This window comes from Miniopterus schreibersii (genome assembly GCF_964146895.1).
Source record: "Miniopterus schreibersii genome assembly, chromosome: 13".
Taxonomy (NCBI): Eukaryota; Metazoa; Chordata; class Mammalia; order Chiroptera; family Miniopteridae; genus Miniopterus; species Miniopterus schreibersii.
Genome location: NC_138113.1, coordinates 3,345,130 through 3,370,962, shown reverse-complemented (window position 1 = coordinate 3,370,962; position 25,833 = coordinate 3,345,130). Strand labels below are relative to the sequence as shown.

Here is a 25,833-nt window from a genome sequence, read left to right as displayed (position 1 = left end):
TTCTTTCTCCCTGGTACTTACTGTCCCAGAACCGTGTCTGTCTCTCCAGTCAGCACTTGTCCGCCTGTTTCAGAGTTTACTCGAGGGCCATGTCCCCCCACCCCCACCCTCAGGGCAGGAACTATTCCTGTCCCTTCCAGGGGTCAATCCTCACCACCACCACCCCACTCTCCGGGCTGAGCACAGTGCCCCAGACAGAAAATGTGCTCAGTAAATATCCCCTGAAGTGCGCTCACCCACCCAGCACAAAACTGGAAGTTTAAATGTTTGTACACATAGTTCACCTAGAAGTTTTTCCCATAAACTCTCATAATCAAACTGGCTTCCACAGCGAAGGTTGTTCCCGAGGCTACATCTGCAATAGATCGTTGCCAAGCCTTCTGCTCCCAAGGAAGCGCGGGGCCAGGCGGAGGGGCCGGGAGCACGCGTGGGCATGGCCTCCCCACCTGTGGGTGAGGACACTGAGGCCCGGCCACCACAAGCAAGCTGTGGTCACAGGCAGGGCTGGAACCCAGCTCTCTGGGCTCTCAGTCCAAACCTCGAGTCTCCCCTGATTTTTGCTCTCCTGATGGAGCAGTGTGCTGAGCAAAGGGCCTGGCACACAGTAAGAGCTCAATAAATGTCCAAACAAACAGAGCCAGGCTTGGTAAGCTTGGCCTCAACTCTGCACCGACATCCGGGTCTCCACAGACATTGGGGTCTCCGTGAGCCACTGGTTATTTGAAAGATCAAAGGCGTGGTGACCTTGACTAGGATACAGGCCATGAGGTATGATCGTTCAGGAAAGGGTAGAATTTTTTTTTTTTTTTTCAATCCTCAAGTGGAAGGGGAAGAGAGAAAGAGACACACATCGATCGGTTGCCTCCCACACGCGCCCCGACCAGGGCCGGGGTTGTGCCTGCAACCTGAGGTACATGCCCTTGACCAGAATCGAACCCAGGACCCTTCGGTCCGTGGGCCAACGCTCTAACCACTGAGCCAAACCGGCCAGGGCAGAAAAGGGTAGAATTTGGAGCCAGGAAGAGCTGAGCTTCAATCCGGACCCAGTTCCTTTTCCCATGAACCTTCGGGCAAGTTCATTAACAGGTCCGAGCCCACCTATAAAGCCAGTATGAGAACGACAGGCCTCGAGCGGTCAGAGGCAGACCACAGGAGGGACGGACGGAGGGAGGGGGCAGGGCCCCGGGGTATGCGCGCCCCGCAGGCAGGAGCCCGCACCCAGCCTTCCCCTCCTTCTGCGCCCCATCGATCGCTCCTGGGAGGGTCTAGGACGGGGTCTGGACCCCATTCCTGACAGGGGTAAGCACGTAGGGGAGGTGTGACGAACGCAGGTACAAAGGACGAGTGCTAAATGACAGGCTTTCTACAGGAAGGTCGTACATTCTACAATCAATCTCATTTCCATTCCCTCCCACGAAGAAACAGCCCACCGAGAGGCATAAGCGATGTGTGACATGCTGGCGAAGAGGCCCCAAAGGTGGCCTATGCGCCACCCCCGAGGCCTCCCTTGTCCCCACCCACCATGCGGACAGAGCCCCGGAGAAGGGCAAGGAGGGACTTACCGAGAAGCGCGTTGTGCCCGTTGTCATCGGGCAGGAACCTTTTGTCCACGGCGCACACCAGGAGATGGTCGGGCAGGCTGGGGGACTTGGCACCCACGAGGAGGAAGCCCGCTGGCACGTCGATGGGCTCGCTGGAGATGGAGACGAGACGCAGGTCCTTCCCCGCCTGGCAGAACCCTAGGAGGAACGGGCGGGCTCACCACGCTGCCCGGGGGTGTCCGGAGCAGGAGCCACACAACAGACGGATGAGGGCATCCTGGGCCTGGCAGGGACCAACCCCTTCCTCTGGATGTAGTTGACTTTAAAATTAATTCCCGCCCGGCCGGGCGTGGCTCAGCGGTTGAGCGTCAACCTAGGATCCAGGCGATCGGGATTCAATTCCCGGTCAGGGCACATGCCCGGGTTGTGGGGGCTCGATCAATGACTCTCTCATCATTGATGTTTCTATCTCTCCCTCTCCTTTCCTCTCTCTGAAATCAATAAAGATATATTTTAAAAATAAAAATAATAAAATAAAATAAAATAAATTCCGAGAGCCCTGGTCAATGTGGCTCAGTGATTAGAGCGCTGGTCCACACACAGAAGGGTCGCAGGCTCAACTCCCGGTCCAGGGCATGTACCTGGGTTTCAGGTTTAACCCCCCGCCCAGGCCAGGGCGTGTGCAGGAGGCACTGATTGATGTGTCTCTCTCACATAGATGTTTCTCTCTCTCTCTCTATCTCTATCTCCCCCTCCTTTCCACTCTCTCTAAAAATCAATGGGAAAAAATATCCTCAGGTGAGAATTAACAAGAAAAAAAAAAATTAATTCTGGGAGGTAAAATTACACCCACGGTTATTAATGACACTTAACCCCATGTTTTTATGACGATCGGGGTCACCATATAGTTACTGTACAAATGAAGCTCAACAGGAAAAACTGTAGACAAACGATGGTACATTAAAATGTATACAAGACAAATCCGCAGGAAATCGCGAGCGATATGATACTTCTCACGCCCGGCATTTCACAGGAATGAAGACAGGAGAGTGGCAGGAATAAGGGGTGAGGACCTGGTGACCTGGCTGCTCCGGGCAGGGGTCTGGGGGCCCAGGACATGGGGAGACTCACAGCATAGACTTCCGCTCTGTAACCTTTTGTACTTAAGAGCTTTTAAATACAGGGGCGGGCTAGCGTAGGTTTACAGTGGTAATACAAACAAATAATACAATCATTAATAAGTAAATATGCAAGAATAAACTGGCTCATGTACTCACAACTGTAAACCTGCTTATGCCCACCCCTGTATGTATATTTCCTATTTAAAAAATAAGTGTCGGGCCCGGGCTGGGTGGCTCAATTGGTTAGAGCCTTGTCCTGCTACGCCAAGGTTTCGGGTTCGATCCCCGGTCAGGGCACATACAAGAGTCAACCAATGATGCGTCAATAAGTGAAACAACAAAAATCGATGTTTCTCTCTCTCTCTCTAAAGTCAATAGAAAAAAAAAATAAGTATCCAAAAATTATCTGGGAAAAAAGGAAGAAGGGACGCGCTGAGTTTTTGGATGGGCTCTTCTTTGAGTTCTTGATGAGGCCTATTTAGCCTGATCCCCGATGCTGCTTCTATCGTTAGTTTCCGACCGACTGAGACTATGAGTTAACAAGAACCCCGAAGATCCCCAGGCTTTCCCTGCGGACCTGCAGCCCTTTAGAAACTTCTCCATGTGCACCTGCCATGCCATTTACAACTCACTGTCTCCAAGCTGTCCCTCTGCCCCAGGCGGAAGGCAGGACACGGAGACCTGCGGGCCCTGTGTGTGTGGCACCAGCCAGGTAAGCTCTGCAAAGCTCCCGTCGATCACCCGCGGGGGAAGTGTTTCTGCCCCAGTTCGAAGATGCGGAAATCAAGGCTCACAGCGGTTAAACCATTGGCTCAACGCTGCTAAGAGGTGGGCCGGGATGGGCCCTGTCTGCCTCTCAGGCTTGGGTGGTTCCCTTCATCCCCTTGGGGAAGGTCAGTAAATTCTCTGCGATTCAGGTCAAGCACCCAGCAGGTCTTCACCTCCACAGCCTGGGTCCCCCCTGGTCTGCAGAGTGACCCTGCCTTCTGGGCAGCTGGGGACACAGGCTGTGGGCAGTCAATGTGTTTACTGCATTTACTTGGAAATTCTTTGAAAATCACTCTAATGACCATTTTCTTACTTAACTCGGTGCCCTTTTAACACTTGGACTCTGGGAGTCCTACTTCTGAAGAGCCAATATATTAGCTTCCCTTTTCCTGGAGAAGCAGCCCCCATGAGGTCCGATTTCCTCCCCGGCCCACCATCCTGCTCAAGGTCCAGTCCAGACCCACATGCAGGTGCAGGAGCCTCCACAACCCACCCGATCACTCCTCCAAGCCCTGCCCTGCCACCTCGGGCCCCCATCTAAATACACTGCTGGCAGTTCCCCGAATGGGCCATATCCTCACCCTGCTAAACCTTAGCACATGCTATTCTCTGCCTGGAAGGTCCCAGCTCGACCGTCTCCCAGCTAACTCCTGCGAATTCTCTGAAATCCAGATAAGGGACCACCTCCTCCAGGAAGCCTTCCCCTGCCTGTGTTAGGAACCCCTCCTGCACTCCCACACACTCCTGCTTGCCCAGCCCACCCTACCAGCACCTTCTACATCCTGTGGAAGTGTCCGCCTGCCTAGAATGCTCCATCAGCACGAGAACTCTGGTACCTTTTATTGCCATGTTTCCAGAGCAGGGGCTCAATGATTTTAATTAATTAACTGACCAAATCACTAACTAGCGACACCTCTTGACCGGGTTGGTGACAGGACGGATGAATTCGGAAGCGGTCTGGCCAGTGAGTGGCAGAGCCCGGACTTTATCCAGGTGTCCCTGGGTGCCAAGCACAAGCGCTTATCCCTGGACCAAGCTGTCACCCCACCAGGCGTCTCCACGCCTCAGTTTCTCCGCAGCAACATGGGATTAGCATTACTGATTTTACAGGCTTCCTGAGATAACAAGTATCTGCTTTTCAACAGTAAAATGCCAACAGATGTGAAAGATTATTCCTACCCATCAGGTCTGAGTTAAACATGCGTGCGGCACAACCACACCTGAGCTGGGGAAATAGATTTTAGTCTTAAAGTAACTAATATAGAAAAGTGAACTTGGGGCTCTGAATCCACGGGGAGACGTTGAGGCTGTCCATGACCTGGCCAAGGGGCTGTGAGCTTGACCGAGCCCCCAGGGCGTGGAGTAGCCAACGCCACAGGTACGAGAGGGCACCCGGGCCACTGCCCGCTGGGGGCCTGGGCACAGGGGACGCCCGCAGCACACAGCCGCAGACGCCGGGCAGTGGGCACTGCCTGGCAGGGCTGGCAGGCTCACCGTCCGTGGTGCAGCATCCTTCGGGGGGAGGGTGCATCTGGTAGGGGTTTGGGGGGCAGCTCGGCTCCAGCCCCGCTTCCCCCTCTTCTTCCTCCTCATTGTCAGCTCGGCTTCCACCTAGAAAGAGGAGAGGAGAGGGGAGGAGGCAGAGGAAAGGACTCAGCCAGGCTCCGCTGCCGAGTCACTGATCAGTCCTCAGCCCCACGGCAGGTCAGCCATCCCCCCCCACGCCCCGTCTCCTAGAGGGAAAGCGGGGGCTGGCTCAGGTCCATGGCTCTGCCAAGGTCACAGGGTCAGACTCTCAGTCTTAGGACTTCAAACTCAGGGTCACGCCTCTTCCCATCCATCAGAGCTGCGTGTCTGCACACGCACTAGGGTTCGATCTGTATGTAATGGGTTGAAAAAGACAGAGCAGGCCAGCCAGTGTGGTTCAGTGGTTAGAGCATCGGCCTTTGTGCCGAAGGGTCTCGGGTTCCATTTCTGGTCAAGGGCACGTGCCTCAGTTGGAGGTTCCCTCCCCGCCCACCCCCATCGGGACGCACGCGGGAGGCAACCAGTCGATGTATCTCTCACATCAGTGTGTGTCTCTCTCTCCCCCCCATTCTCTCTCTAAAAGGCAATGGAAAAAATATCCTCAGGTAAGGATTAAAAAAAAAAGAGAGAGAGCCCGGCCGGCGTGGCTCAGCGGTTGAGCGTCGACCTAGGATCCAGGCGATCAGGGTTCGATTCCCGGTCAGGGCACATGCCCGGGTTGCGGGCTGGAGCCGATCAATGACTCTCATCATTGATGTTTCTCTCTCTCTCTCTCCCTCTCCTTTCCTCTCTCTGAAATCAATAAAGATATATTTTTAAAAAAAAAGAGAGAGAGAGAAAGAAAAGACAGAGCACGAAACCTGCACGGAGCAGGCACTCTAAGAACCTCTGGGTGGGAGGCACCGTGCTGTTAAAATCGACCATTTTACAGGGAAGGCCACTGAGGCGCAGCGACCCGTGACTGGCCCTCAGCTGTTCAGTGAAAAGCGAAGGCTCACAGGCGCACGTTCCCAGGTGTGCCCGACGCCCACGCTCACGGCCTCGCCACCAGCTGCAGCGCCGTCGAGAGCGCAGGACAGCGGGACCGGCCCTCTCAGGGCGCGAGAGCGCGGCGGCAAGGCCTTCCTGTTTACCCGAGGGAGGAACCCGGGTAGCGTTACCAGAAATACAAACACACCCCAACTTGTCACACCCACACACAAAGGGCCGTCCGCGCAGGGCAAGGCCTGTTAGGAGCTCGGGAAACTCGTATTTTAGGAGTAATGTCAGACGGGGAACTGGCCAGGAGAGCCGTCAATCAGCGTGGAAGCCCCACGGCTCCCTGCGTGTGAGCTCTGCCAGGCAGCTTCTTGCCGCTCCCTACAGACTCTCAGTTCCTGCAGAGTGGGACCTGCCCTTCCTCACCTCTGTCACCCAGGTCCCAGCCACAGGCCTCAGGTGACACCTGCATGCACAGCGACACCTCATTTACCAAAGTGTCACTAGAGAAAGGGGGGAGCGCAAATCGATAAATTTTCAAGACTGTTGAAATATAGTCCTTCTAACTTCTTTTAACAGACATTTTGGGTAAAAAAAAAAATCTTTCTCCACTTGTCTTTACATATCACTTAATAAACAGCATACACGCATACACATTTCTTCATGACGTAGGGTCACTGTGAACACCCTTAAACACTCTAGTCTAGGAGACGATGGTTTCTCCCTTGTTTCTCCATGTCCTCTGCTCGGGCTGGCTTCTTGGTGGCCACTTCTCCGGCTCTCACAGCCTCCGGCCAGGGGGTTAAGTGGGTTTAGGTCAGTGATGAAATCGTGTGCAGTAGAAAGAGATGGGGTAGGAATCGGGAAACTCAAATTATAGGACTTGTGTTTCCCACTGTCTGTGTGGCTGCAGGAAAGTTACTTAACCTCTCTGTTCGCCGGAGCCTGCATCTGAAAAGGAGGTCACTTTGAGCTGGGACAGGCTATGTGGGGAAATAATGCCCTCAGAATACTCCAGGTGTGATTTAATCAGCACACGTGCTCGCAACAGAGCCTCACAGCAGCCACAATTTTACAGGTGCTTGAGGGACAAGAGGCAGAAGGAACTGGACATTTCAAGCCAGCTCAGACCTGTGACCTTGGGAAGGTCACAGCAGGAAGGAAGCAAGAATCCTGGTGTCTCTGTCCTTCTGGGCCTAGAGGACACAGAGGTGGCAGGAAGAGTGTAAAAAGATTACCCAGGGAGGTTAACAGGGGCAGGAAATAACTGTGGAGCCTCCTTGAGATGTTTCCTTCCTGCCATTAAATGCAGGCAGGTGGGGGCTTTGAGCAGAAGGGATAGAGCCACACCCAGACCCCAGGCCCCAGCGACACAGCACAGCTCACCATGGGCACTCAAACTGTCCTTGGCCACCTACAGCTCTTCTGCAAAACCCAGACCCCTCCGAGCCAGCACCCCAGAGGCTCAGAGGGGACGGCGGAGACACTGAGGATCGGAGTGAAAAGGGGAGAGAAAGTCTTGGAAGCACTGCGGGCACACCCGGGAAGGTCTGCACATTTTTCTGCTGAGCCCCAAAGCTCAGGAATTCAGACCCTCAGAAAGAATGAAAGAGGAGGGTCTTAAGCCTCAGAAAGTCAAAGAAAGAGCTTAAATCCAGTCCCTAAGGAAGCAGGGTTAAAGGTCAAAGGTCTACGAGACATTCCAGGGCCTCTGGGGGGGTGAGTCAGACAGGGACAAGCCGAGGACACTTGCTACCCAGGAGGGACAAAACCAGACCATTTACCAAGGTCTCCGGGAGGAGGGGAGCTCGCAAAGGGCGCCAGACACAACCACCTGGATGGGGGCCTCAGGACTGCAAATACAACAGGGCCCCGGGGGTCCAAGGCGGCGCTGTCCTCCTGGGTGTGGCTGCTCCTCCAACACGCACAGTAAATAGTCTCTCTTTCCACGAGAAGAAACTGTACAACATTTGGGGAGCGGGGACTACAGAAACGTACCAGCGTTTTCTTTAACAAACACCTACCTCCAAGTGCTGGGGCTGTATATTTTTAGTTTCGTTGGTCTTTCTTTTTAAAAAATAAATAACACATAAACGGGTTTCCCCTAGAAGGGAGCAGTGAGACCCTTCCTTCAAGAACAAAGTGACCAGGCCCCGGTTAAGTCACCAGCACAAACACAGAAGCCGTTAACTGAGCCAGGAGTGTTTAGTGCCCCAGCTCCCTGGTCATAAAAAACATCTTTAATGATATGGTCCGAGGAAGGTGGAGATAAGATAAGAGGCCCTGACGGACACAGCAGACAAAACAAGCCTCAGCCTGCACAGCCTCCGCACCGGGCTACATGCAGACGCCGGGGGCTGGGGCTCGGGGCTCGGTTTATGGCGACATTTAGCAAACCGAGAGGCTCCCCTGCCCACCAAGCTCCCCTGACTAGGAAAACGTCTCAGAGGCTGTCTCTATCCTGTCTGCTGAACGGGCGGGAGAAGCAGAGAGAGGCCTCTGTGGTTTTCCTACCAACGGGAGGGCAGAGCAAGGGGGCCAACCACCGGCAGGGAGCCTGCAGCCCTCAACACGGGGGCACGGGGGGACGCCTCGAAACCGTCCCTGGACAGGATCGCTTGCCTGGCACCTGTGGGCACACCAGGGCACCCTGAGAAATCAGGCATTCGGGAGGCAGCCTCCCAGGTTGAGGCCAGGAAGCGTCTATGGGGATCTCAGACATAAGGAAAAGCTCAGTGGGGCCTCCAACAGCTCCTCCCTCTCCCCCAGCTGAGCACCTTCCAAACCTCAAGCAACCAGCCTGCCGTCTTCCCAAAGCCTGGGGTTCCCGATCCTTCAGCTGGTGGAGGCGAAGCACCTTGTAGATTTTAAGGTGCATTCCAATGCACTAGATTATTGCTCATTACTATTATCATTCATTTATCATTAGCAACAAAGCCCTTCAGTGCTGTCAGAAGGTAAGGGTGATATTTCCCACGTCTCTCTGCCAGCCAAAAACACAGCCTACAAGATAGTCTCCGGTTACTTCCCTCTCCCCACAACGTCACAGGAATGCTTTGTACCCCAGAAACCGGGGGTACTTTCGATGTGAACCCGAGAGAACTCTTGGTTCCTCCTACTTCATGCTTCTGACCGTCTGTTCAGACCCAGATCCAGGTCTTTCAGGCCCTTGGCTGCTGCCGTCCACAGGTTAATTCAGTAAGAACGAGTTCAATGGTGACACGGGAACATCTCCCTGCTGGGCTAAGGAAGCCTCAGGTGCCTCGTTTCTCACTATATGCTGCCGTCCACCTGCCCGCCCCCACCCCCCACACAGGCTCACACACGCACATACATGCATGCATGCAGGTCCACACGCACACACATAGGCCTGCCTGTACACACACACACACGGACGAACATGCACACAGGTCCACATGCACACACACAGGCCCACGTGCACACACACAGGCTCACACACGCACACACATGCACGCATGCAGGTCCACATGCACACACAGAGGCCTGCATGCACACACACACGGACGAACATGCACACAGGTCCACATGCACACACACAGGCCCATGTGCACACACATGCTCACACAGGCCCATATGTACACACACGCACACGCATGCACTCATGCAGGTCCACACGCACACACATGCACACACACAGGCCCACGTGCACACACATGCTCACACAGGCCCATATGTACACACACGCACATACACACCATGACCGCCCCAACACAGGACCTGGCACACTGCACGCTTTCCTATTCAATTAGTTAATTACTGTTTGTTTCAAACCCCAGCCCCATGTCACTTCAACAGCTAAGTGAAGTCTGCAGGTGACTTCAAGTGAAAGACATAAACAAAGACAGAACTTTCATTAGGGAACCGCCTCGTGCTATGGATTGCCACGGGGTCGCTTTTGACAGGACAACACCTGGCTGTAAAAGTGTAAACTAACGGCTAGAAAATACAACCACTTTATTCTCTGGATAATTAAGTAAACCCTAACGTTGCCCCCAGGCCTGAAGATAATTTATTTATTCCTGGCACATGTGAAAATCACAAAGGTTTGTTCTTGGTTTTTTAGTCTCCAGAGGGTTCTTGTACCTGCTATCTCCAGAGACACTGCCCAGACGGCTTTGTAAAGATACGGCCACGAATCACAGGACAGAGAGGGGAAAAGTAGCCGAGGGTCCAAAGCACTTTAAGATTTCTTATCCAAGTGAGCAGGTCGAACCTTTTCCTAAGTCACGACCGATTCGCAACAGTCCAGCACACCCTCTTCCTGTCTCCTACGAGCCCCGTGAACAATTTTACTCTTTGCCACCTTAGGGCTGACACCTACTTCAGTTGCGGCCAAGTAAGAATTCATGTGCCATGTCCTTCCTCTAACAATTCTTTTCTGCCAGACTCAACATTTTCTACACAGAGCAGGGGAGGGAAGAGCTCCGGGCTCTTCGGCCGACGTGAGCCTCCGAGCGTGGAAGAAACAAATGCACAAACGCGTGGCGTACCTTCCAGGGCGGCGAGCTGCTGCTCGGCCTCCAGGTAGAGCTGGGAGAAGACGGGCCGGGGCGCCAGGCTGCTGGAGCGCAGCGAGGCCTCGATGGAGTTGCGCAGCAGCTCCTCGAACCGCGCGGTCTTCAGCGGGCCCGCGTAGGAGTTTCCCATCTTCCAGAGACGCCGGGAGTCCTCTGTTCAAAACGGCATTTCAGTTTCGGTTAAAGAGACGGAGGGACCCGCGCACGAAGCCCAACGCAGAGGCAAAGCCCCGCTCTGCAGAGAGGAGGAGCGGGAGGGTCTCCGCCTCAGCCAGCACCGGGCAATTACAGGAAGTTATATAAGTCAGAGCCTTCTCCGGTTTAGCACTCGGAGGGCAGCCCCCCCACACCTCTTAGGATATTTTACTAGAAATCGGCTCTCAGTTTTCACAGACCGCCCCCCTAGCTTTTCCCCCAGTTGTGATCCTGCCCCTGAGAGACCCCCAGGCCAGTGAGGCTGTATTTTCCTGGACTGGCAGAGGAATGGCCCTGCGCCACCCTGTGTGTGACAATCCAGTGATCCATGACAGCCAGGCCCCGGGTTTTAGGATCACTCGGCCTCCCCCGGCTTCCCAGGAGGCAGGCTACCGATTTCCCATCATTGTCTTTGCTGCTAAAAGGCCGATTATTCACATTCTTCCTTTAAATTGGTTTTTGGTTGACTATGTCCTCATGACACAAGTGACGCAGAATTATATCTGAAATCTGGGAAGTACAAAAGAGGATGGAAAGCAAGGAAAATTTCGCAGATATTTTTATTTCCCGAGATAAGCACTGTGATTTTTTTTTTTTTGGTAGCCGCTTGGTTGAGATATAATCCACATACCATACCATTCACCCACCGCAAGTGCACAATTCAAAGGTGTATAGTGTATTCTCGGTGCTGTGCAACCAGCGCATGATCAGTTTTAGAACATTTCCTGGCTCCGAAAAGAAACCTCACGCCCTTTACCTGTCACCCCCAAACTGCCCCTCCGAGGCAGCTACTAATTCGCTTTCTGTCTCTGTAGATTTGCCTACTGTGGAGATTTCATTATAATGGAACCATACGGTGCATGGTCTCCTGTGGCCGCCCGTCAGCCAGCGCGATGGATTCGAGGTTCCCCTGCCTGTAGCTCGAGCCACTGTTTCACCCCTATGGTGACATATTCCTTCCCAGGCTGAACTCCCTTCAGAGCCTGGGGGTGGGAGGGAGACGGGCGATTGTGTTCACACAGCTACAATCACCCTAGAACACAATTTTTTTATCCTGCTTTTTTAACTTGACGTAAGCATTTCACCCAATCCTCTCACAACTGCTTTGAAAACAATTTCTTTTTTTAATTTTTTTAATCCTCAGTTGAGGAGTATATTTTTTCTCTTGATTTTCAGAAAGAGTGGAAGGGAGGGAGGAGAGAGAGAGACAGAGACACATCCACTGGTGGCCTCCCACATGTGCCCCCACTGGAGGCGTGGATCAAACCTGCAACCCAGGCACATGCCCTTGACCGGGACTCGAACCCGCGCTCTAACCACTGAGCCAGGCCAGCCAGGGCTGAAGTCAGTTTCAATGGCTGCATCAGATTCCACTACGCGAAGGGGCAGCTATCCGCTCAGACATTTCTCCGGGGCCATATGGGATATGGTTAAATCTCTAATATTCATTCCTTCCCAAGAACCACCCTTTAAATCTATATTCCTCCCATGGTTTCCGTGTGTTGTCTATTTCATTAAAATTAGCCCTTTGTTTACATGACCCTCTTTCCATTTCCCTTTTGGTCTAATTTCTTGGCCTTTTCCCCCAAACTTCTTAAAATAATCACTTTATCATCACCTCTACTTCCCACCTTCTTTCTTCTGTAGGGGAGACACGGCTATCCATTCTCCTCCGGCTACAGCATGTAGGGCTCTGTGACAGTCTCCTTTTTATTTCTTTTTAGCTACAGCACAGCCCCCCCATATACGAGGAAACCAGGAGCCTGGGTGACTTGCCTGCACTCACACGTGGGCACGAGGGCACGGTGTCCAGTCATGGCCCTAAAGCCGGGCAGCCTCTCTCCGGGCGGCTGCCGACTTCTGCAAACGGAGCATTTTTACAGTTGTTGTTTCAATAATGCTCACTTATCCGGCCAAGCTGAAGCTTTGGGTTAGGAAAAGGGTTGCCTTAGGTTCTTTCTTAATGGTGTTTTACCAAAAAGGGGGACTGCCCCTGACGAGAGCATTAAGCTTCAGTAAATGAAAAGCCCCATTTAAAAAGCCATTTCCAGACGGACAAAGAAAACCAAGAGCATCCTAAGAATGTCGCCTGAGGACCCGTCTGCCGGAGAGGGAGGAGAGGGGGCAGGCAAAATAAACAAGCAGGGGCCGGGGGCCTGGGGGCCTGGGGGCCTGGGGGCCTGGGCCTGGACAGCGTCGCCTCCTTCAGCCCACCGGCCCTTCCCCAGGGATTAAGGCCGGAGACGCCGGACTCCAGCCCCTTTCAAGACAAACAGTCCAGCTCCCGCCTCTCCTTGAAGTGACTCCCCCACCTTTTTTCTTCCTTTCTTTCTTTCTTTTCTTAAGACCAGGTTATCAAAAGGTTTGCCCAAAAGGCGAAAACCCACTTATCTTAAAAGGCTCACAGACACAGGGAAACCTGCAGACTTATGTGTCCACCTAAAATCTGAGCCCACAACGCTTTCCTGTCTCTTTATCAGTCCAGCAGTGAGGCTCCTCTGTGTGACCCCAAAGCCCAGGTCTGTCAACAACAGCGACTGAGCTTCCGAAACAGCTGGGACTCGCTTCCTGAGACAACCCCGGCGCCGTGCGCCCCACGGTGCTGCACACCGGTCATCCTGCTCATGAAAATAAAGCAGTCGCCTCCCCCTGCTGCTCACCGTCAGATCCAACACCACCTTCCCCGGTGCCCACAGAGATCTCAGTTAATCCAGGGACAGTCACCAGCATCCCATTTCCTCCATGATCTGCCTGCTAGGAGGTAAAAGGCAGTAGGGGCTGAACTCGTGGCTATTCTTCTTTCAAGCTGTGTGGTCTTAGGCAAGTTACCTAACCTCTCTGTGCTTCCATTTCCTCATCTATAAAAGCAGAGTAAGAACTACCTTCCAGAGCTGTAGGGAGGGCTAACGGAGCTAACATACGGGGGGCAGTGGGCATATAGCAGACGTTAATAAATTCTAGTTTCCCCCCTAAAATTGTAATGACCTGCTCATAATTCTAATTTCTAGATGCTAGCTAGAGATCTTGACTTCATCTGATTCATTGGACTCCAGCAGAAATAATTAAACATCTTGCTTCCTTTAGAAGGACACTAGAAAGCGTATTAGCTAATGCCACCCCTGCCCCAGGTGACACCTGAGCTCACCTGTGGGTTCTGTTCCAAGCCCTTCCTATGAGCACTGACGTACAAATGTGCCCTTCTGTTCTTTCCTCGTGGACACAATGCTGCTCTGTGGCCCATTGGTGCCTGTCCCTCCCTGTCCTTAAGGAAAATTCATTGTTCCCTCTTCTTTGCCCCCCCCCAGTACTTGACAGGCACCTCACTGGGCTCTGAGCTGACCACCCTAAGGCCACAGAGAGTGTCTGTGTCTATATCTCCCACCTCCTCAGGGGATCGAACTGCTGGATGCAGCGACCAAGCCCACTCGTGTCTCCATGCCCCACGGAGCCCAGGACGGTTTTATAGAGAGAGCAGATCTGGCAGGGATGGCAGATGACTCCTCTAACGACCTCCAACTGCCCGAGAGCCTGATCGACCGCCACCCGGGCCACCCCAGGCTGGGAGAGACGCAGCCTGCAGCCGGGGGCCTCAGGGTCTCGGGGCCAGGCTCAGACAGCAGGGTCCGTCCTAAGCCACAGGCGAATAGCTCTGCCTGTCCTGGGCCTCCTCTGAAAAACAGAGAGCTGTCCTCTTCCGGACGCACGGTTTTGCCTTAAACGAAGCTAAAGAATCGAGTGTGGATACAGGGCGGAAATATTTCGTTCCTGCTTGGAGCTGAGGCTGAAGGGGAAGTAGACAGGTCGGCAACCTGGAGAAACTCGCGGGCAGGTAGGGACGCAGGTAAGCGGCACTGCGCTGATTACAAGGTGACCGACCCGAGCGGGCAAGACGGCGGCTTCAAACAGAGACAGGAGGGGGGACGTGCTGTCTCGGGTCCGTCTCAGAGGGGCAGAAGGGGACGGTGCACCCAGGCCTGACACCCATTGTGTGACTGGGAACACAGGTCCCTGCAGAGGCCGAGCACAGGTGGACGGGGGCAGTGTGAGCAGCACAGCGACAGGGGCCAGTTCAGACTCGGCCCCGTGCCGCGAGGAGAGGACGTGAAGGGGCCTGCGGAGATGCTGTGTGACAGGTCACCTAGCTTCCGAAAGAAGGCCCATTGGAGAACCCTGCAATGCAGGCGACCAAAGATGACCCAGACCGCTCTGCGTGGAGGTCAAGGGGGACGGAGGCCGGGTTTTAGGATGAGGGGGGAGTTGGTGCAGGATGAAGGAATGACACAGCGCCAAGTGTTCGTGCCCCCTCTGGGCACCCCCTTTCCGCCTGAGCCCTCCCAGGTGCAAGGCCTCGCTCAGTCGGGTCCCGCTCGTCTCTGCCCTCTGTCCCTTCTCACCCCGCCTGGAGAAGTGATCATGGCAGAGAAGAGAGGGCAGACTCCGGAGTCAAAGGCTGGAGTTCAAGTCCATGAGAGAGCAAACCCCCCCACAGGGGCCTGCCAGGCCTCTCCTCCCCTCTGCCTCCCTGCTGACTCGCATCCAAAACACACCTGTCATCCCAGATGCTCCGACCGGAGGCTCCCTCTCTTTCTGGAGGACAGCCTTCCCCTAGGACCCCTGCTCACCTTTCGGGACCCCACAGAAAGATACCTGACCCCGTCCCGGCCGGCCATAGCAACACAGCCCCGCCCAGAACACCCCCAAACTCCAGCTCAGATTGCAGCGGCCACTAACCCCCGTTCCTTCCTCCTTTAACGTCCCTACAGCAAAACTGGGGAATCCCTCAGCCGGCACGAATGTATGGTGACTTATTTCTGAGGATGAGTTCAAAGTTTTGGAAAACAAGAGCAGAGCCCTCTCAAGACTGCGTTTTCTGCCTCATTCTGTAACGTCAGCGCGATGGGCCCTCCGTCCGGGAGGAATATATGATATGGCCATAAACGCATTCAGACTGCAGAATGGTCTCCCATAAAGTCTTTGAGGGCCCTCGGGGCAGGAAACGGCATTCTCATGCAGATGCCTGGAGTTTCCCACAGGAACTCATAAACCCCACAGGTGCTCCTGAAGGCGGGCGAGCCGGCCAGGGCTGGACTTCTGTCTAACCCACTTGTCTCTCCTGCCGTCGCCGCCCAGACATCTGTTCCCAGAATGTGGCAGCACTTCCTCTGGGTGTCCGTAGCTCTCCAGACGGACGGAACTACAAAGCAATGTCGCCCCCCTCCCCCTCCTGCCTGCTGCCTCGCCGCAGCGAGGCCTTCGGAGTTAAGCCAGGGAAGATTTTCAGGAAAGAAGAACCTACTGAAAAACTTCTCTCTGGAACCAGCCAGGCAGGATCCAAATGTGGAGTCCATCTCCTCAGCAGGTCACTTATAATTACACCACCACGGCTTTTGCGCTCACCTTGCGCAGGACTTATTTCCAACCCCTTTAGATACCATTGCAAACAGGAGACATGGGGAAGGTGGCTCATTACGTGGATTCACTCGGCTCACTGCCCCCGGCACCTTACTAGAAGTGGGTGTTTTGCCAGTATTCCGCTTAACACAGCCGATGCCATCCTTGGAATTAAGCAAAGAGCCAATACCAACCTCTCCCCCCCCAGAGCGGGTGCCCCGCTGCCAAGGCAAATGCACGGTACCTGGTCATTCCAGGCAGCCCACACACCTGCCGGCTGAGAGCAGGGGAAGTGGGGTGTTCACAGAGGCCCCCTTTCCTCACCCGGGAGCCATCATGCCCCTGAGAAGGGTACTGAGGGCTCGGCTGGCCCGACACCCTGGCTCCCCAGCCCGTGCCCGGGGAAGCAGAGGCAGCCGGGCCAGCCGGGCGAAAGGTCTCGAAGCCAGTATCTGCTCCCGAGGCCACGACAACCAGGAGAAAATCAAATCGGCGGCAGACCTTCCAGGCTGAGCTCCCTCCGCCTCGGGCGGCTGCTGGGTCAGATGGCAAATGCCACGGCTTTCCGTCTTCTTGGCACTGAAGTGTTTTGCTGGGTCAGAATGCTCTCGGCGCAGGTACATACCGATCTGTCGGTCTAAGCGCCAGCAATTAAAGCGAGGCCTTTCAGACATGAAAGTCCTGGGCCTGGAGTGGAACCTCGTACTTCTGCGCAGAGAACAAAGGGTCAGGGGCGAGCACGGCTTTGCCACGGGGAGCGGACAGCCTGGTGTGCTGCCACCGGAGGACCGCAGGTGTGGGGCTGACCCCGGGGGCACGTGCCCCTTAAGGTAACCCCCTCCGCGAATGCCCAGGGAAATGCCCCCGAGAGGCACAGGTGCCTGCTCCTACGCTCCTTTCATGGAAATCATTCCTACCTACGGAAATCAAGCCGGCACCAGCTCTGGGCCAGAGCTTCCTACATATTCCCTGTTGCAATGAACTCTTATAAACCCAAGGATCCTGCCCAAATCCTGGCTGAAAAAGAAAATAATAGGAACCCACTCTATTTGTGCCGAAGGCCTGTAACTTTGATTTTTAGCTTCTCATGAGGGTATTTAATTTGCCTGCAAAGATGACTTGGATGGCACCCAGGGGTTTCCATGTCGCCTTCCCTATGTGACAAAAGTCAAAGAGCTGGGTTAGCCTTGCTGGTACCCCCGTCTCAGCTGTTTCTAGAAACGGTCCCCCAAAGCACCCTGCACTAAAGGATGGAAGGAAGTGCCCCACAGGGCAATGGCAGACCTGTTCATTCCTTCCTGGGCTGAGTGAAAGAGCCAGAGGGGACCCCACCGGGCACCACACATTCACAGCTCGGGCGGGGCAGCGCCCCCTGGTGGCTCTGCCTGAGAGAGGCTGGGGGAATGCAAGCTCCCGCCTGGCGCCCTGCTCGCCTGTGGACACAAGTCAGGCGTGAGGAGGACCCAGGGGCTGGGGAGAAAGGGGCCTCGCTTAGAGCGCCTACGGCCTTCTGCCACTCAGGGCACGGCCTGTACCGGCGGGAGACTGGCACTCGGAAATGCTCGCCATGAAAGGGCTGTTTAATGCAGACCAATATCCATAGGCACAAAAGCTATGTGTACACAGAGGTTTACGTGAGGCAGATAGACAGGATATTAGAACATTCAGCCAGAAAAAGATTTTAAATTGTTATAGAAATATAGCTAAAAATACACGTATATACGTATATGTGTTTAATATGTGATATTTTATTATATATAGATGTATATAAAGACAGGGAGGGCAAGAAAGCAGCAGAGTTTTTAATAGAATGGGCTCTGGGCCCTGTCTTGGGTTCAAATTCTGCCTTATTGGATGTTAGACCTTGAGCAACTTATTTAATCTTGATGTGCCTCAGTTTCCCCAATCCAAAAAAGGGGATAAAAGTACCTGTTTCCTAGAGTTGTTCGGATACCATGTGTGGATACCATGAATTAATATACATAAGGTGCTTAGACCAGTGAATGACACACCTATAGTATTTACTATATAGGTTGTAATAATAGTAACAATTATCATTCCTAACTTTCAACCTGTAAATAAATAAATGTATTGTCCAAAAGAGATCAGAACATTGTCTACTGCGCTTGCCTCCAAGTGAAAGAATTCAAGATTTCGTTCGTGCTTCTTTAATCTTTCCTATAATTTGCTAACTTTTTAAACGGACACAAGTTGTCATCATCAGGAGGAGGAAAATTAGCCAAGAAGGGCTAGAGAGAGAACTTCTGACAAAAGCGGGTGAAGTACCTCGAAGCCGATAGACCCAACCATGCACACCAGTCATTCCGAGGGTGTTACTTCTGGTGACCCCCAAACTTTCATCTCCTGCGTGGCCTTCTCGCTGCACTGACTGAGCCAGACTCCCTCTCTGGGAGAGGGCCAGTTGTTGGGTTTTGTTAGCATAAAAGAAATATGTTTATCATTTATTTTTCTTCCATCAAATATAGAACAAAGTTCAAGCTTAAGCAATGAAATCTTCATTCCTGGCTTTTTTTTACTGGGAAGTGGGCAAGTCTCGGGGAAGCTATGGAGTCGGTGCCCGGTTACCATCTGGCCCCGTGTCTGCCTGTTAGCTGTGGGCCGTCACCCGCCTCTCAGAGCTGCAGGATCCTCCTCCATAAAGAGACAACAGGCCTACTTGACAGGGGTTCTGTGACAATGAAATAAGATAATGTGGTAAAGTATTTAGCATAGTGGCTAGCACATAAGTATTTTTCCATTTATCTTTTTTTTTAATTTTTTTTTTGAGGACTGGTCAGGCTGTGCCGGTCACACGTCTATTCCCTCGTCTGTGCCCTGTGTGATTTACCTGCCTTGAAACCCCTTCCCCTCCCCATTGCTACTTAAATTTGGAACTTAAAGATTGCAAAATTGAGTAACTGGGAGGCACGAAACCTCTTAATTTGGGGACCAACTCCTGTGGCTCATATCGGCCAGGCTCTCTCCTGCCGTCTTCTCCTTCCACGAGCTTGCAGTTGTCATTCATCCTTTCACTCAACATCTGCCGGTGCCCACTGCACACGGGGTGTCTGAGTGGCTCACCTGCCCAGAGTCTCCATCTTCGCAGCAGAATGCAGGTGATAATACTGATCTATCTCCCAAGGTTGCTGGGAGGCTTAAATGACACCGGGACCATACAGCAGCTTTTACAACGCCTGGCACACCTTAGGCACCCAACCAAGGGCAGGTTCTGTTATCAGCATCACCATCACAATGACTAAGCCCCAGCCCTGCTACAAGCCAGCCTGAGCCCTGACAGCCGTGGCATCGGCACAGCCGAGCAGGTCCCAGGCCGACCCCGCCACGCCTCCAACCCAAACACGCCGAGCAAATGTCTCGGGGGCCACGTAGTGAGTCCGACTGCAAACAGCCCAGGGAAAGGCGGCGCTGGCCGAGTGTGAGTCATCGCCGTCCGCCACAGTAATTAGAAGTATTTTGGTTGGTTCTGGGTCAGAATGACCCAGTTACTGCACTTTTTTTTTTTTTTCCACTGCTGAAGTTTCCGGTGAACCTTAAAACAAAACAAAAGGCTCAGGAAAAGATAAGGTCTTGGTGGCTCTTGCTCAGAGTAAGGACCTTATCAGCTCTGCCCTTCAGAAGCAAGGCCCGGCCACGGGAGCCATTAACTCTCGGTCTTTTCTTTTTTTTTTTTTTTTAGTAGGTTTCATCTTTATTGTTGAAAATATTACAGATGTCCCCCTTTTTCCCCCATGGGCTCCCTCCACCCTGCCCCTCCCGAAGTCTTCCCCACACTATTGTACAGGGCACAAGAGTAATTTTCGTGCCCACCCCCAAGACTGAGCTCCTAGAAGCCTCTCTTGCCCATCTGTTGCCCCAGGACCCAGTACAAAGAAAGGGCTGTGAGAGTTTATCGATGAAATGCTCCTAGAGGCACGTTAACGTTCAAGAAGTAAAAAGAAAAGAATTAATAACCCAAAACAACTGATCTTTGCTAAATTCTCCAGGAATCAATGACTGTTTCCCACTTTGTTCCTGCTAATGTTGACTCATTAGCAAGGATAGTTTCTGCATATTTACTACGACCTGTTCCAATAATAAGAAACATGACAATAACCATGGAGAGCAGAGAAAGTATCCCTAAGGATAGAAAGGTTTATCATTCACATTCTTAGCACCTAATATAATTATAATGTTTTTAACTTCATAGAAAAAGATGAAGGAAACACTCTGAAATGTTAACAGTGGACGTTTGGGGAAATGGAATTATAGGCAATTTTTTTTCTTTTTAATTTTCTGTATTTTTCAATTTTTTTTATAAATAGTCACGTGCAATCTGTATGAACAACTTTGGGGGGGTTATAATCATGACAGTCCATCAAGCTCGAGTCCATTTGGGGGCAGCGCGATACAGAATAGATGAGAGACCCTGAGGACTGGAGCCCCGCAGACCTGCCTCTGCCCCTCCTGGTGGGCAGGACATCTAGCCTGGCTCAGCCCTAGATCATCTCTGTAGCAGCAGCCTGCAGCTCCAACTCAACAGCTCCCTCAGGGGATGGCACTCCCAGTGTAAACTCCAACCCCCGGGGGCTGGATGGGGAGAGAGTGTCCCCAGAGTTCGGGGCAGCTGAGGGCCTGAGGCACTGTCGGGAAGCAGGGAGGCGGCCAGGCACCTGCCGCATCGACACCAGCCCACCTGGAATGGGGCTGAATTCAGGGCCCGGCACAGTCACGGGCTGGGATGGCTGGACTCGGACGCAGCTCCTCCGGCCCGAGAGAGACCCGAGGACCTCTCCACAAACGCCAGGCGCCCCACCGTCCAGGCGACTTGCCCACACTGGCCCGCCCCTCGCTCTGACCCCCTTTCCTTTTTGAAATTGTGCTTTTTAACTTTCAGCAGGTTCAAAAGAATATTTGTAAAATATGTGTTTTAAAGACTCACAATGAAAAGCCACGTGTCCACCCCCCATTTAAGAACTAGAACATCAGGTTATCCCTGACGCCCCCCGTGGGCCAAATTTACCCCTCTCCCCTTCCCCAGGTAACCGGTACCCAGATTTCATGTTTACCATTCCCTTGCTTTCCTTTACGATTTTAACAAAATCCTTAATTTAATTTCAACCTAAAATTTAACATAGATTCACTTAACTTTTTTTTCCTACTTGGCAAAGATCAACTTTAGTGAGCACACACATCACCGGGGTCTTGTTCAAATGCAGATTCTGTGTCAGCAAGTAGGTTGGGCGTAGAGTCTGAAATCTGGCATTTCTGACAAGCTAATCTATGTTCATTTTAATTCAACTTTCAACCTAAGCAACATATTGTCCAGTTTTACATTTTTAAAAGTCCAAATGGACTCGCATGGTAGGATTTTTCTAGGACTTGCTCTTTTGCTCGGTGCAATGCTCCTGACAGTCACCCACGACCTTGCCTGTATCTGGGAGCCACTCGCTGCTCTACAGCACCTGACTGTATAAATACACCATTTCCTTTCCCACTTTACAGATGATAGCTATTTATGTGTTTACTCTGTCCAACAGCCGTGTGTGAGTGTCAACGCTGAAAGGAGATTAGAGTTCAGAAAAGTTCAAGGAAAAGGAAATTAAGGGATTTAGAGATATCTACAGGTCCTAAAACATTCTGGGAATCTGTGGTGGCAGGACAATCACAGTGGCAGACTGTTAAACTGTCGGCAGAATTAGGACTAGATGACTCCTCCCAGAATTAGGACTAGATGCCTTTCTCCTTCGCAACACTTAGCACCCCAACAAGTCACACTCCAATGGCTCTCTTCCCACAAGACCGCGAACCCCACGAGGGGAAGACCACATGTGTTTTGTTGCTCACAGACTCCCCAGAGCCCAGCCCACGTCTGTCTGTGTCCATTAGCACTTCCCAACTGAATGACTGAGTCCTGCTATTTGGAGAGGCCGAGCCACAGAAAAACCATGCCGGAGACATGCCATGCATCCAGTCCACCAGCTCCCCAAGTTTACTCTTAGGTCCGCATTTAAATGGATGGAGTCGCGTCAGTGTGAGCTCAGGAAAGCACCTCATACGTCAATAATCATATTTGGTTGCATGTTACAGAAACCCAACATCAGTGGTTCAACCCAAGAGGGATCATTCTTCCCATGTAACAAGCCTGCAGGGAAGAGTCCAGAGCCAGGGAGGCATCTTGACCTTGACATCCAAGACCCAGGCTCCTCCTGCCTTGAAGGTGGCAATTGTAGTCCATCTTCCAGACTGGAACAGGAGAAAGGCAAAGGGCAAAGGGGCCCACACATCAGTGGGCCATTGCTTACCCAGAAGTCCTGCCCAAATGGCTTCTCTTATGAAACACTGGCCAGAACTTGGTCGGGTGGCTACCTACACTCCCGAGGAGCCTGGGAAACGGAGTTTTCAGCCAGGTTTCTGTCAGTCAGGGATAAAGAAGGGGATGGACAGAGCTGTCTTCCGGGGGCTGCGCAGAGCCCAGCGTGGGTTCAGCCCAGGCCGAGATGAGTGATGTGTTTTGGAAAGCACGGAATGAAAAGTGATGATAAGACCAAAACAAGCCAAGGCCAAATCTGTCCCAGACAATGAGGTCATTCTGACCTTCTGGGGAGAAGATGTTCGGGCAGGACATGGTACACTGCGAGGCAGATGCAAAAATATCAAAGTGCTATTTCACAATCTGGCAGAGGATGTGTGACCCCCCCGGGGAAGGGTGGCACAGGGACACCCCAAGAGGCCACTTCTGCCAGGCATTCTACACGTCGCTTCATTTCATCCTCATGGAGTGCCAAGACCTCAAGAGGACAGGAAAAGTGAAGGCCAGAGGGATGGGCGTCTTCTCACCCAAGGACACATAACTGGCAAGAGGCAGAGGTGGAATTTGAACACAGATCTATCGCGATCCCAAGCCTGGGACCTCTCCACCTTTCTTTGTGTCCAGCTGAGTCTTCTGGACACTGGACACTGGCCTGAGGAGATGGGTAAGATGGCCTCTGTCCTGCTTGACCCAGACCTCAGGCTCCTGAGCCAGACCAGACCTGCACATCACAAGCACCTCCCACAGAGATGTCTGACTGCCCTGCACTCTGACCTCGGCCTTGTCCTCGAGGGTCAGAGCCTCCCCTCTGCCTGTGCTGCCCCAGCCTCCTGGCGTGACCTCCGCTGACGCCGCTCGAGCCGCTGAGCTGCGGCTCCTGCCTGCTCCCTGCCGGCCGAGCAGCCGGCCTACGGACCGCGCTACGGGCCCCCTCCTGCCGGGGGTCTTCACCGAGTCTTGTCAACAATCCCCAACGTCTTCTGCAACTGACACCTTCCGCCGAGAGGAAGGAGGACAGCAGAGGGTGCATTTCACATTCGGGCACTTATTTATTAGGGGTGCAAATTTCCACTGGCGAAATTTAAATGCAATGCTATTGGGGGGGGGGTGAGGGTGGAGGGGGGTTCCTCGGATGCACTCAATTGCTATCCTCTCCTGTGAATACAGTTCCCAGGCTGAGCCTGTATGAACCCCAAGAAAAGATTTGCCCGAGTACATGGTCAGAGAGCCTCCAACCTGTGCCAGGCACTTGAACCAAACTAGGCGGGAAAGACGGTGGCGAATGACAGAGACCCCGAAACCATGAGATACACGGACGGGCTGCCACGCACAGTCTGCCAGGGGCAAAGCAGCAGCAGGGCTCCCTGTGAGAGGTCTGGGAGGTGCCACTCCCGTGGATCATCTGGAAGAAGCAGCAGGAAGGAGAGTGGCCAGCTGAAAACACAGGGCTACTTCCAGGTCCTCTGTCTTTCTGGTTTGAGTTTGAATCGCAACCTTGGGATTCCTGCCTGGGACACTCCTGTCAAACATTCATCCAAAGGAATGTCCCCTAGGGCTCAAGGATGGTAAGATCTCTGCAGACCTCCGAGTCACAGCCAAGATGACCACAGACTGTGCCCAAGGAAAGGCACACATTCCAGAAGCTACATTCATGTGAAGGTTCCCACTAGCACGTTCTTGTGGGGTGCCCACCATGGCATCCCAAGACCAAATAGCAGTTTGTTTTCAAAATAATCCCACTCGGGAAACTTCTATAGACGGCACAAGGCGGCAAACGAGACATGGTATGCGCTATTTGCCCTTTACAAGACTTTCAAATAAATCTGCAAGTAGACTATTTACAGGTTGACATTAATTTTGATTAAGAACAAGTTCCATGAAGACAACAAAGGCAGGGGCTTCTGTAGCTGTTGCTGCTTTTAAACCCTCAATATTTTAAGGAGAAACCTGAACAGAAGTGAAATATTTAATTTATAGCGAGGGAGGGTTTCAAATCAAGGTAAATTTGCAAAGAGAGATGTCCGCAGAGGACACAAAGTTGTAGGGACTCGAATATTCCAAACTTTCCTTCACCTTGAGTACTATCGATTCTCTTCTAAGAAGAGTCCACAGAAACTAGTCCCTCGCTGAGCCAACAATCCCAGTGAGAAGGAAACAGGCTCCTCCCTGAGCCCCCAGGAGGAAGACGGCCCTTGACGTGGGCCCGCTGAGGCCCATGGGCCTCTGGTCTCCAGAGCCGTGAGATATGAGCCGCTGTCGCCTGAGGCCACTGACCCCGTGGCGATTTGTTCCGCCAGCACTAGGGAATCATGCTCTACCCAAAGGGCCGCCGTGGAGACGAAATGGGCTTGATCTACAAGGAGCTTAAAACACGGCCTGGCGCAGGAGAAGGGATTAAGCAATCATTCAATTTCTTCACGGTGATCAAGATAAATAGAGTGCAGGTCCTCACAGAACTTCAGTCTTGTGGGGGAGAGGGCTCTAAGTGAGGACACAGTAATTATAATTAAAAGTGAAAGGGAAAAGACAGGAAAAGGGGATCATCAGAGGAGAGCGGGTGGGGCTTTCTAACTTCACAGACCTGGTCAAGACCTTCGGAAACAGTCCCTTCCCATGCTCAAAATGCCTGCCTTTAATAAGCCAACAGACGGTAGCATCTAAATAGCCCTTATCACCAAGGTAGGAAACTGGATCTCCCCACACTGTTCCAAATTCTATTAAACTACTAGTCTGATGGAATAGAAAATAAATAATGGATGCTTTTCAGTCCAAACTTTCTGGAAGAGATCTTTCAATGAGACAGATAACTTAGGGTACTTTCATTTTAAAAAATCATGTTTATATTTTATGCATCCACTCCTCCCACCCCCACCCCATTTCACTCTATTAACCTATCGGACCTGGATGAGTTGCCCAAGTTCTATTCAAATCGCCACCAAAATGTCACCAGAGTCCAACGCCAGTTGTTTTTGTGGTTTAGCCTTGGCTGGACTGGATACAGGATCCCGGCTGGGGAGCACCCCGCCCCGCCCTCACCACCTCGAGCATCCCAGAGCTCAGAGGGAACCTCCCGTCCTGTCCCACGATGATGCCCGACCCTGGGACCCTGAAACTCTAAACCCAGCATCTGAGACACCAGCGAGAAGCCCCAGGAAGAACAGCGACATTTTCTACTAAGAGGAAGGAAAACATAGTCGAGCTGCCCGGGGGATCCAAATTTACCTTCCAATGAGCATGACTTCCTCCGGTGCTAAATCTTTAAAATGTGTTTGTTTTCAACCTTCAATGATCTCTACGTCATAGGTTCCCACCTGAGCGTGACCTTGACATGAGACACATATCTGGAAAGCAGCCCAGGTTTCTCAGCAGGCCGTCCACCCGGATTGCAGGGCAAGAGGCAGAGCACACGCAGTAATTAAATACGCATGACCCGTTTTGTTACAGCCTGGTTCCTCTTTTCCTTG

General features: G+C 52.6%; 1 protein-coding gene across 8 annotated transcripts in view; it reads right to left on the bottom strand.

The window, feature by feature from the left end:
• GREB1 (growth regulating estrogen receptor binding 1) overlaps positions 1-25,833 on the bottom strand; it is an 88,561-nt gene that overhangs the window by 46,223 nt on the left and 16,505 nt on the right. For all 8 annotated transcript variants that reach the window (XM_081156889.1, XM_081156890.1, XM_081156891.1 and 5 more), the window contains exons 2-4: positions 10,447-10,626; positions 4,925-5,041; positions 1,563-1,739 (exon numbers count right to left, since the gene is read on the bottom strand). In XM_081156889.1, the coding sequence (XP_081013015.1) occupies positions 1,563-1,739; positions 4,925-5,041; positions 10,447-10,603 (451 nt within the window). In that variant the 5' untranslated portion in view covers positions 10,604-10,626. The remainder of the gene's footprint in view (positions 1-1,562; positions 1,740-4,924; positions 5,042-10,446; positions 10,627-25,833) is intronic.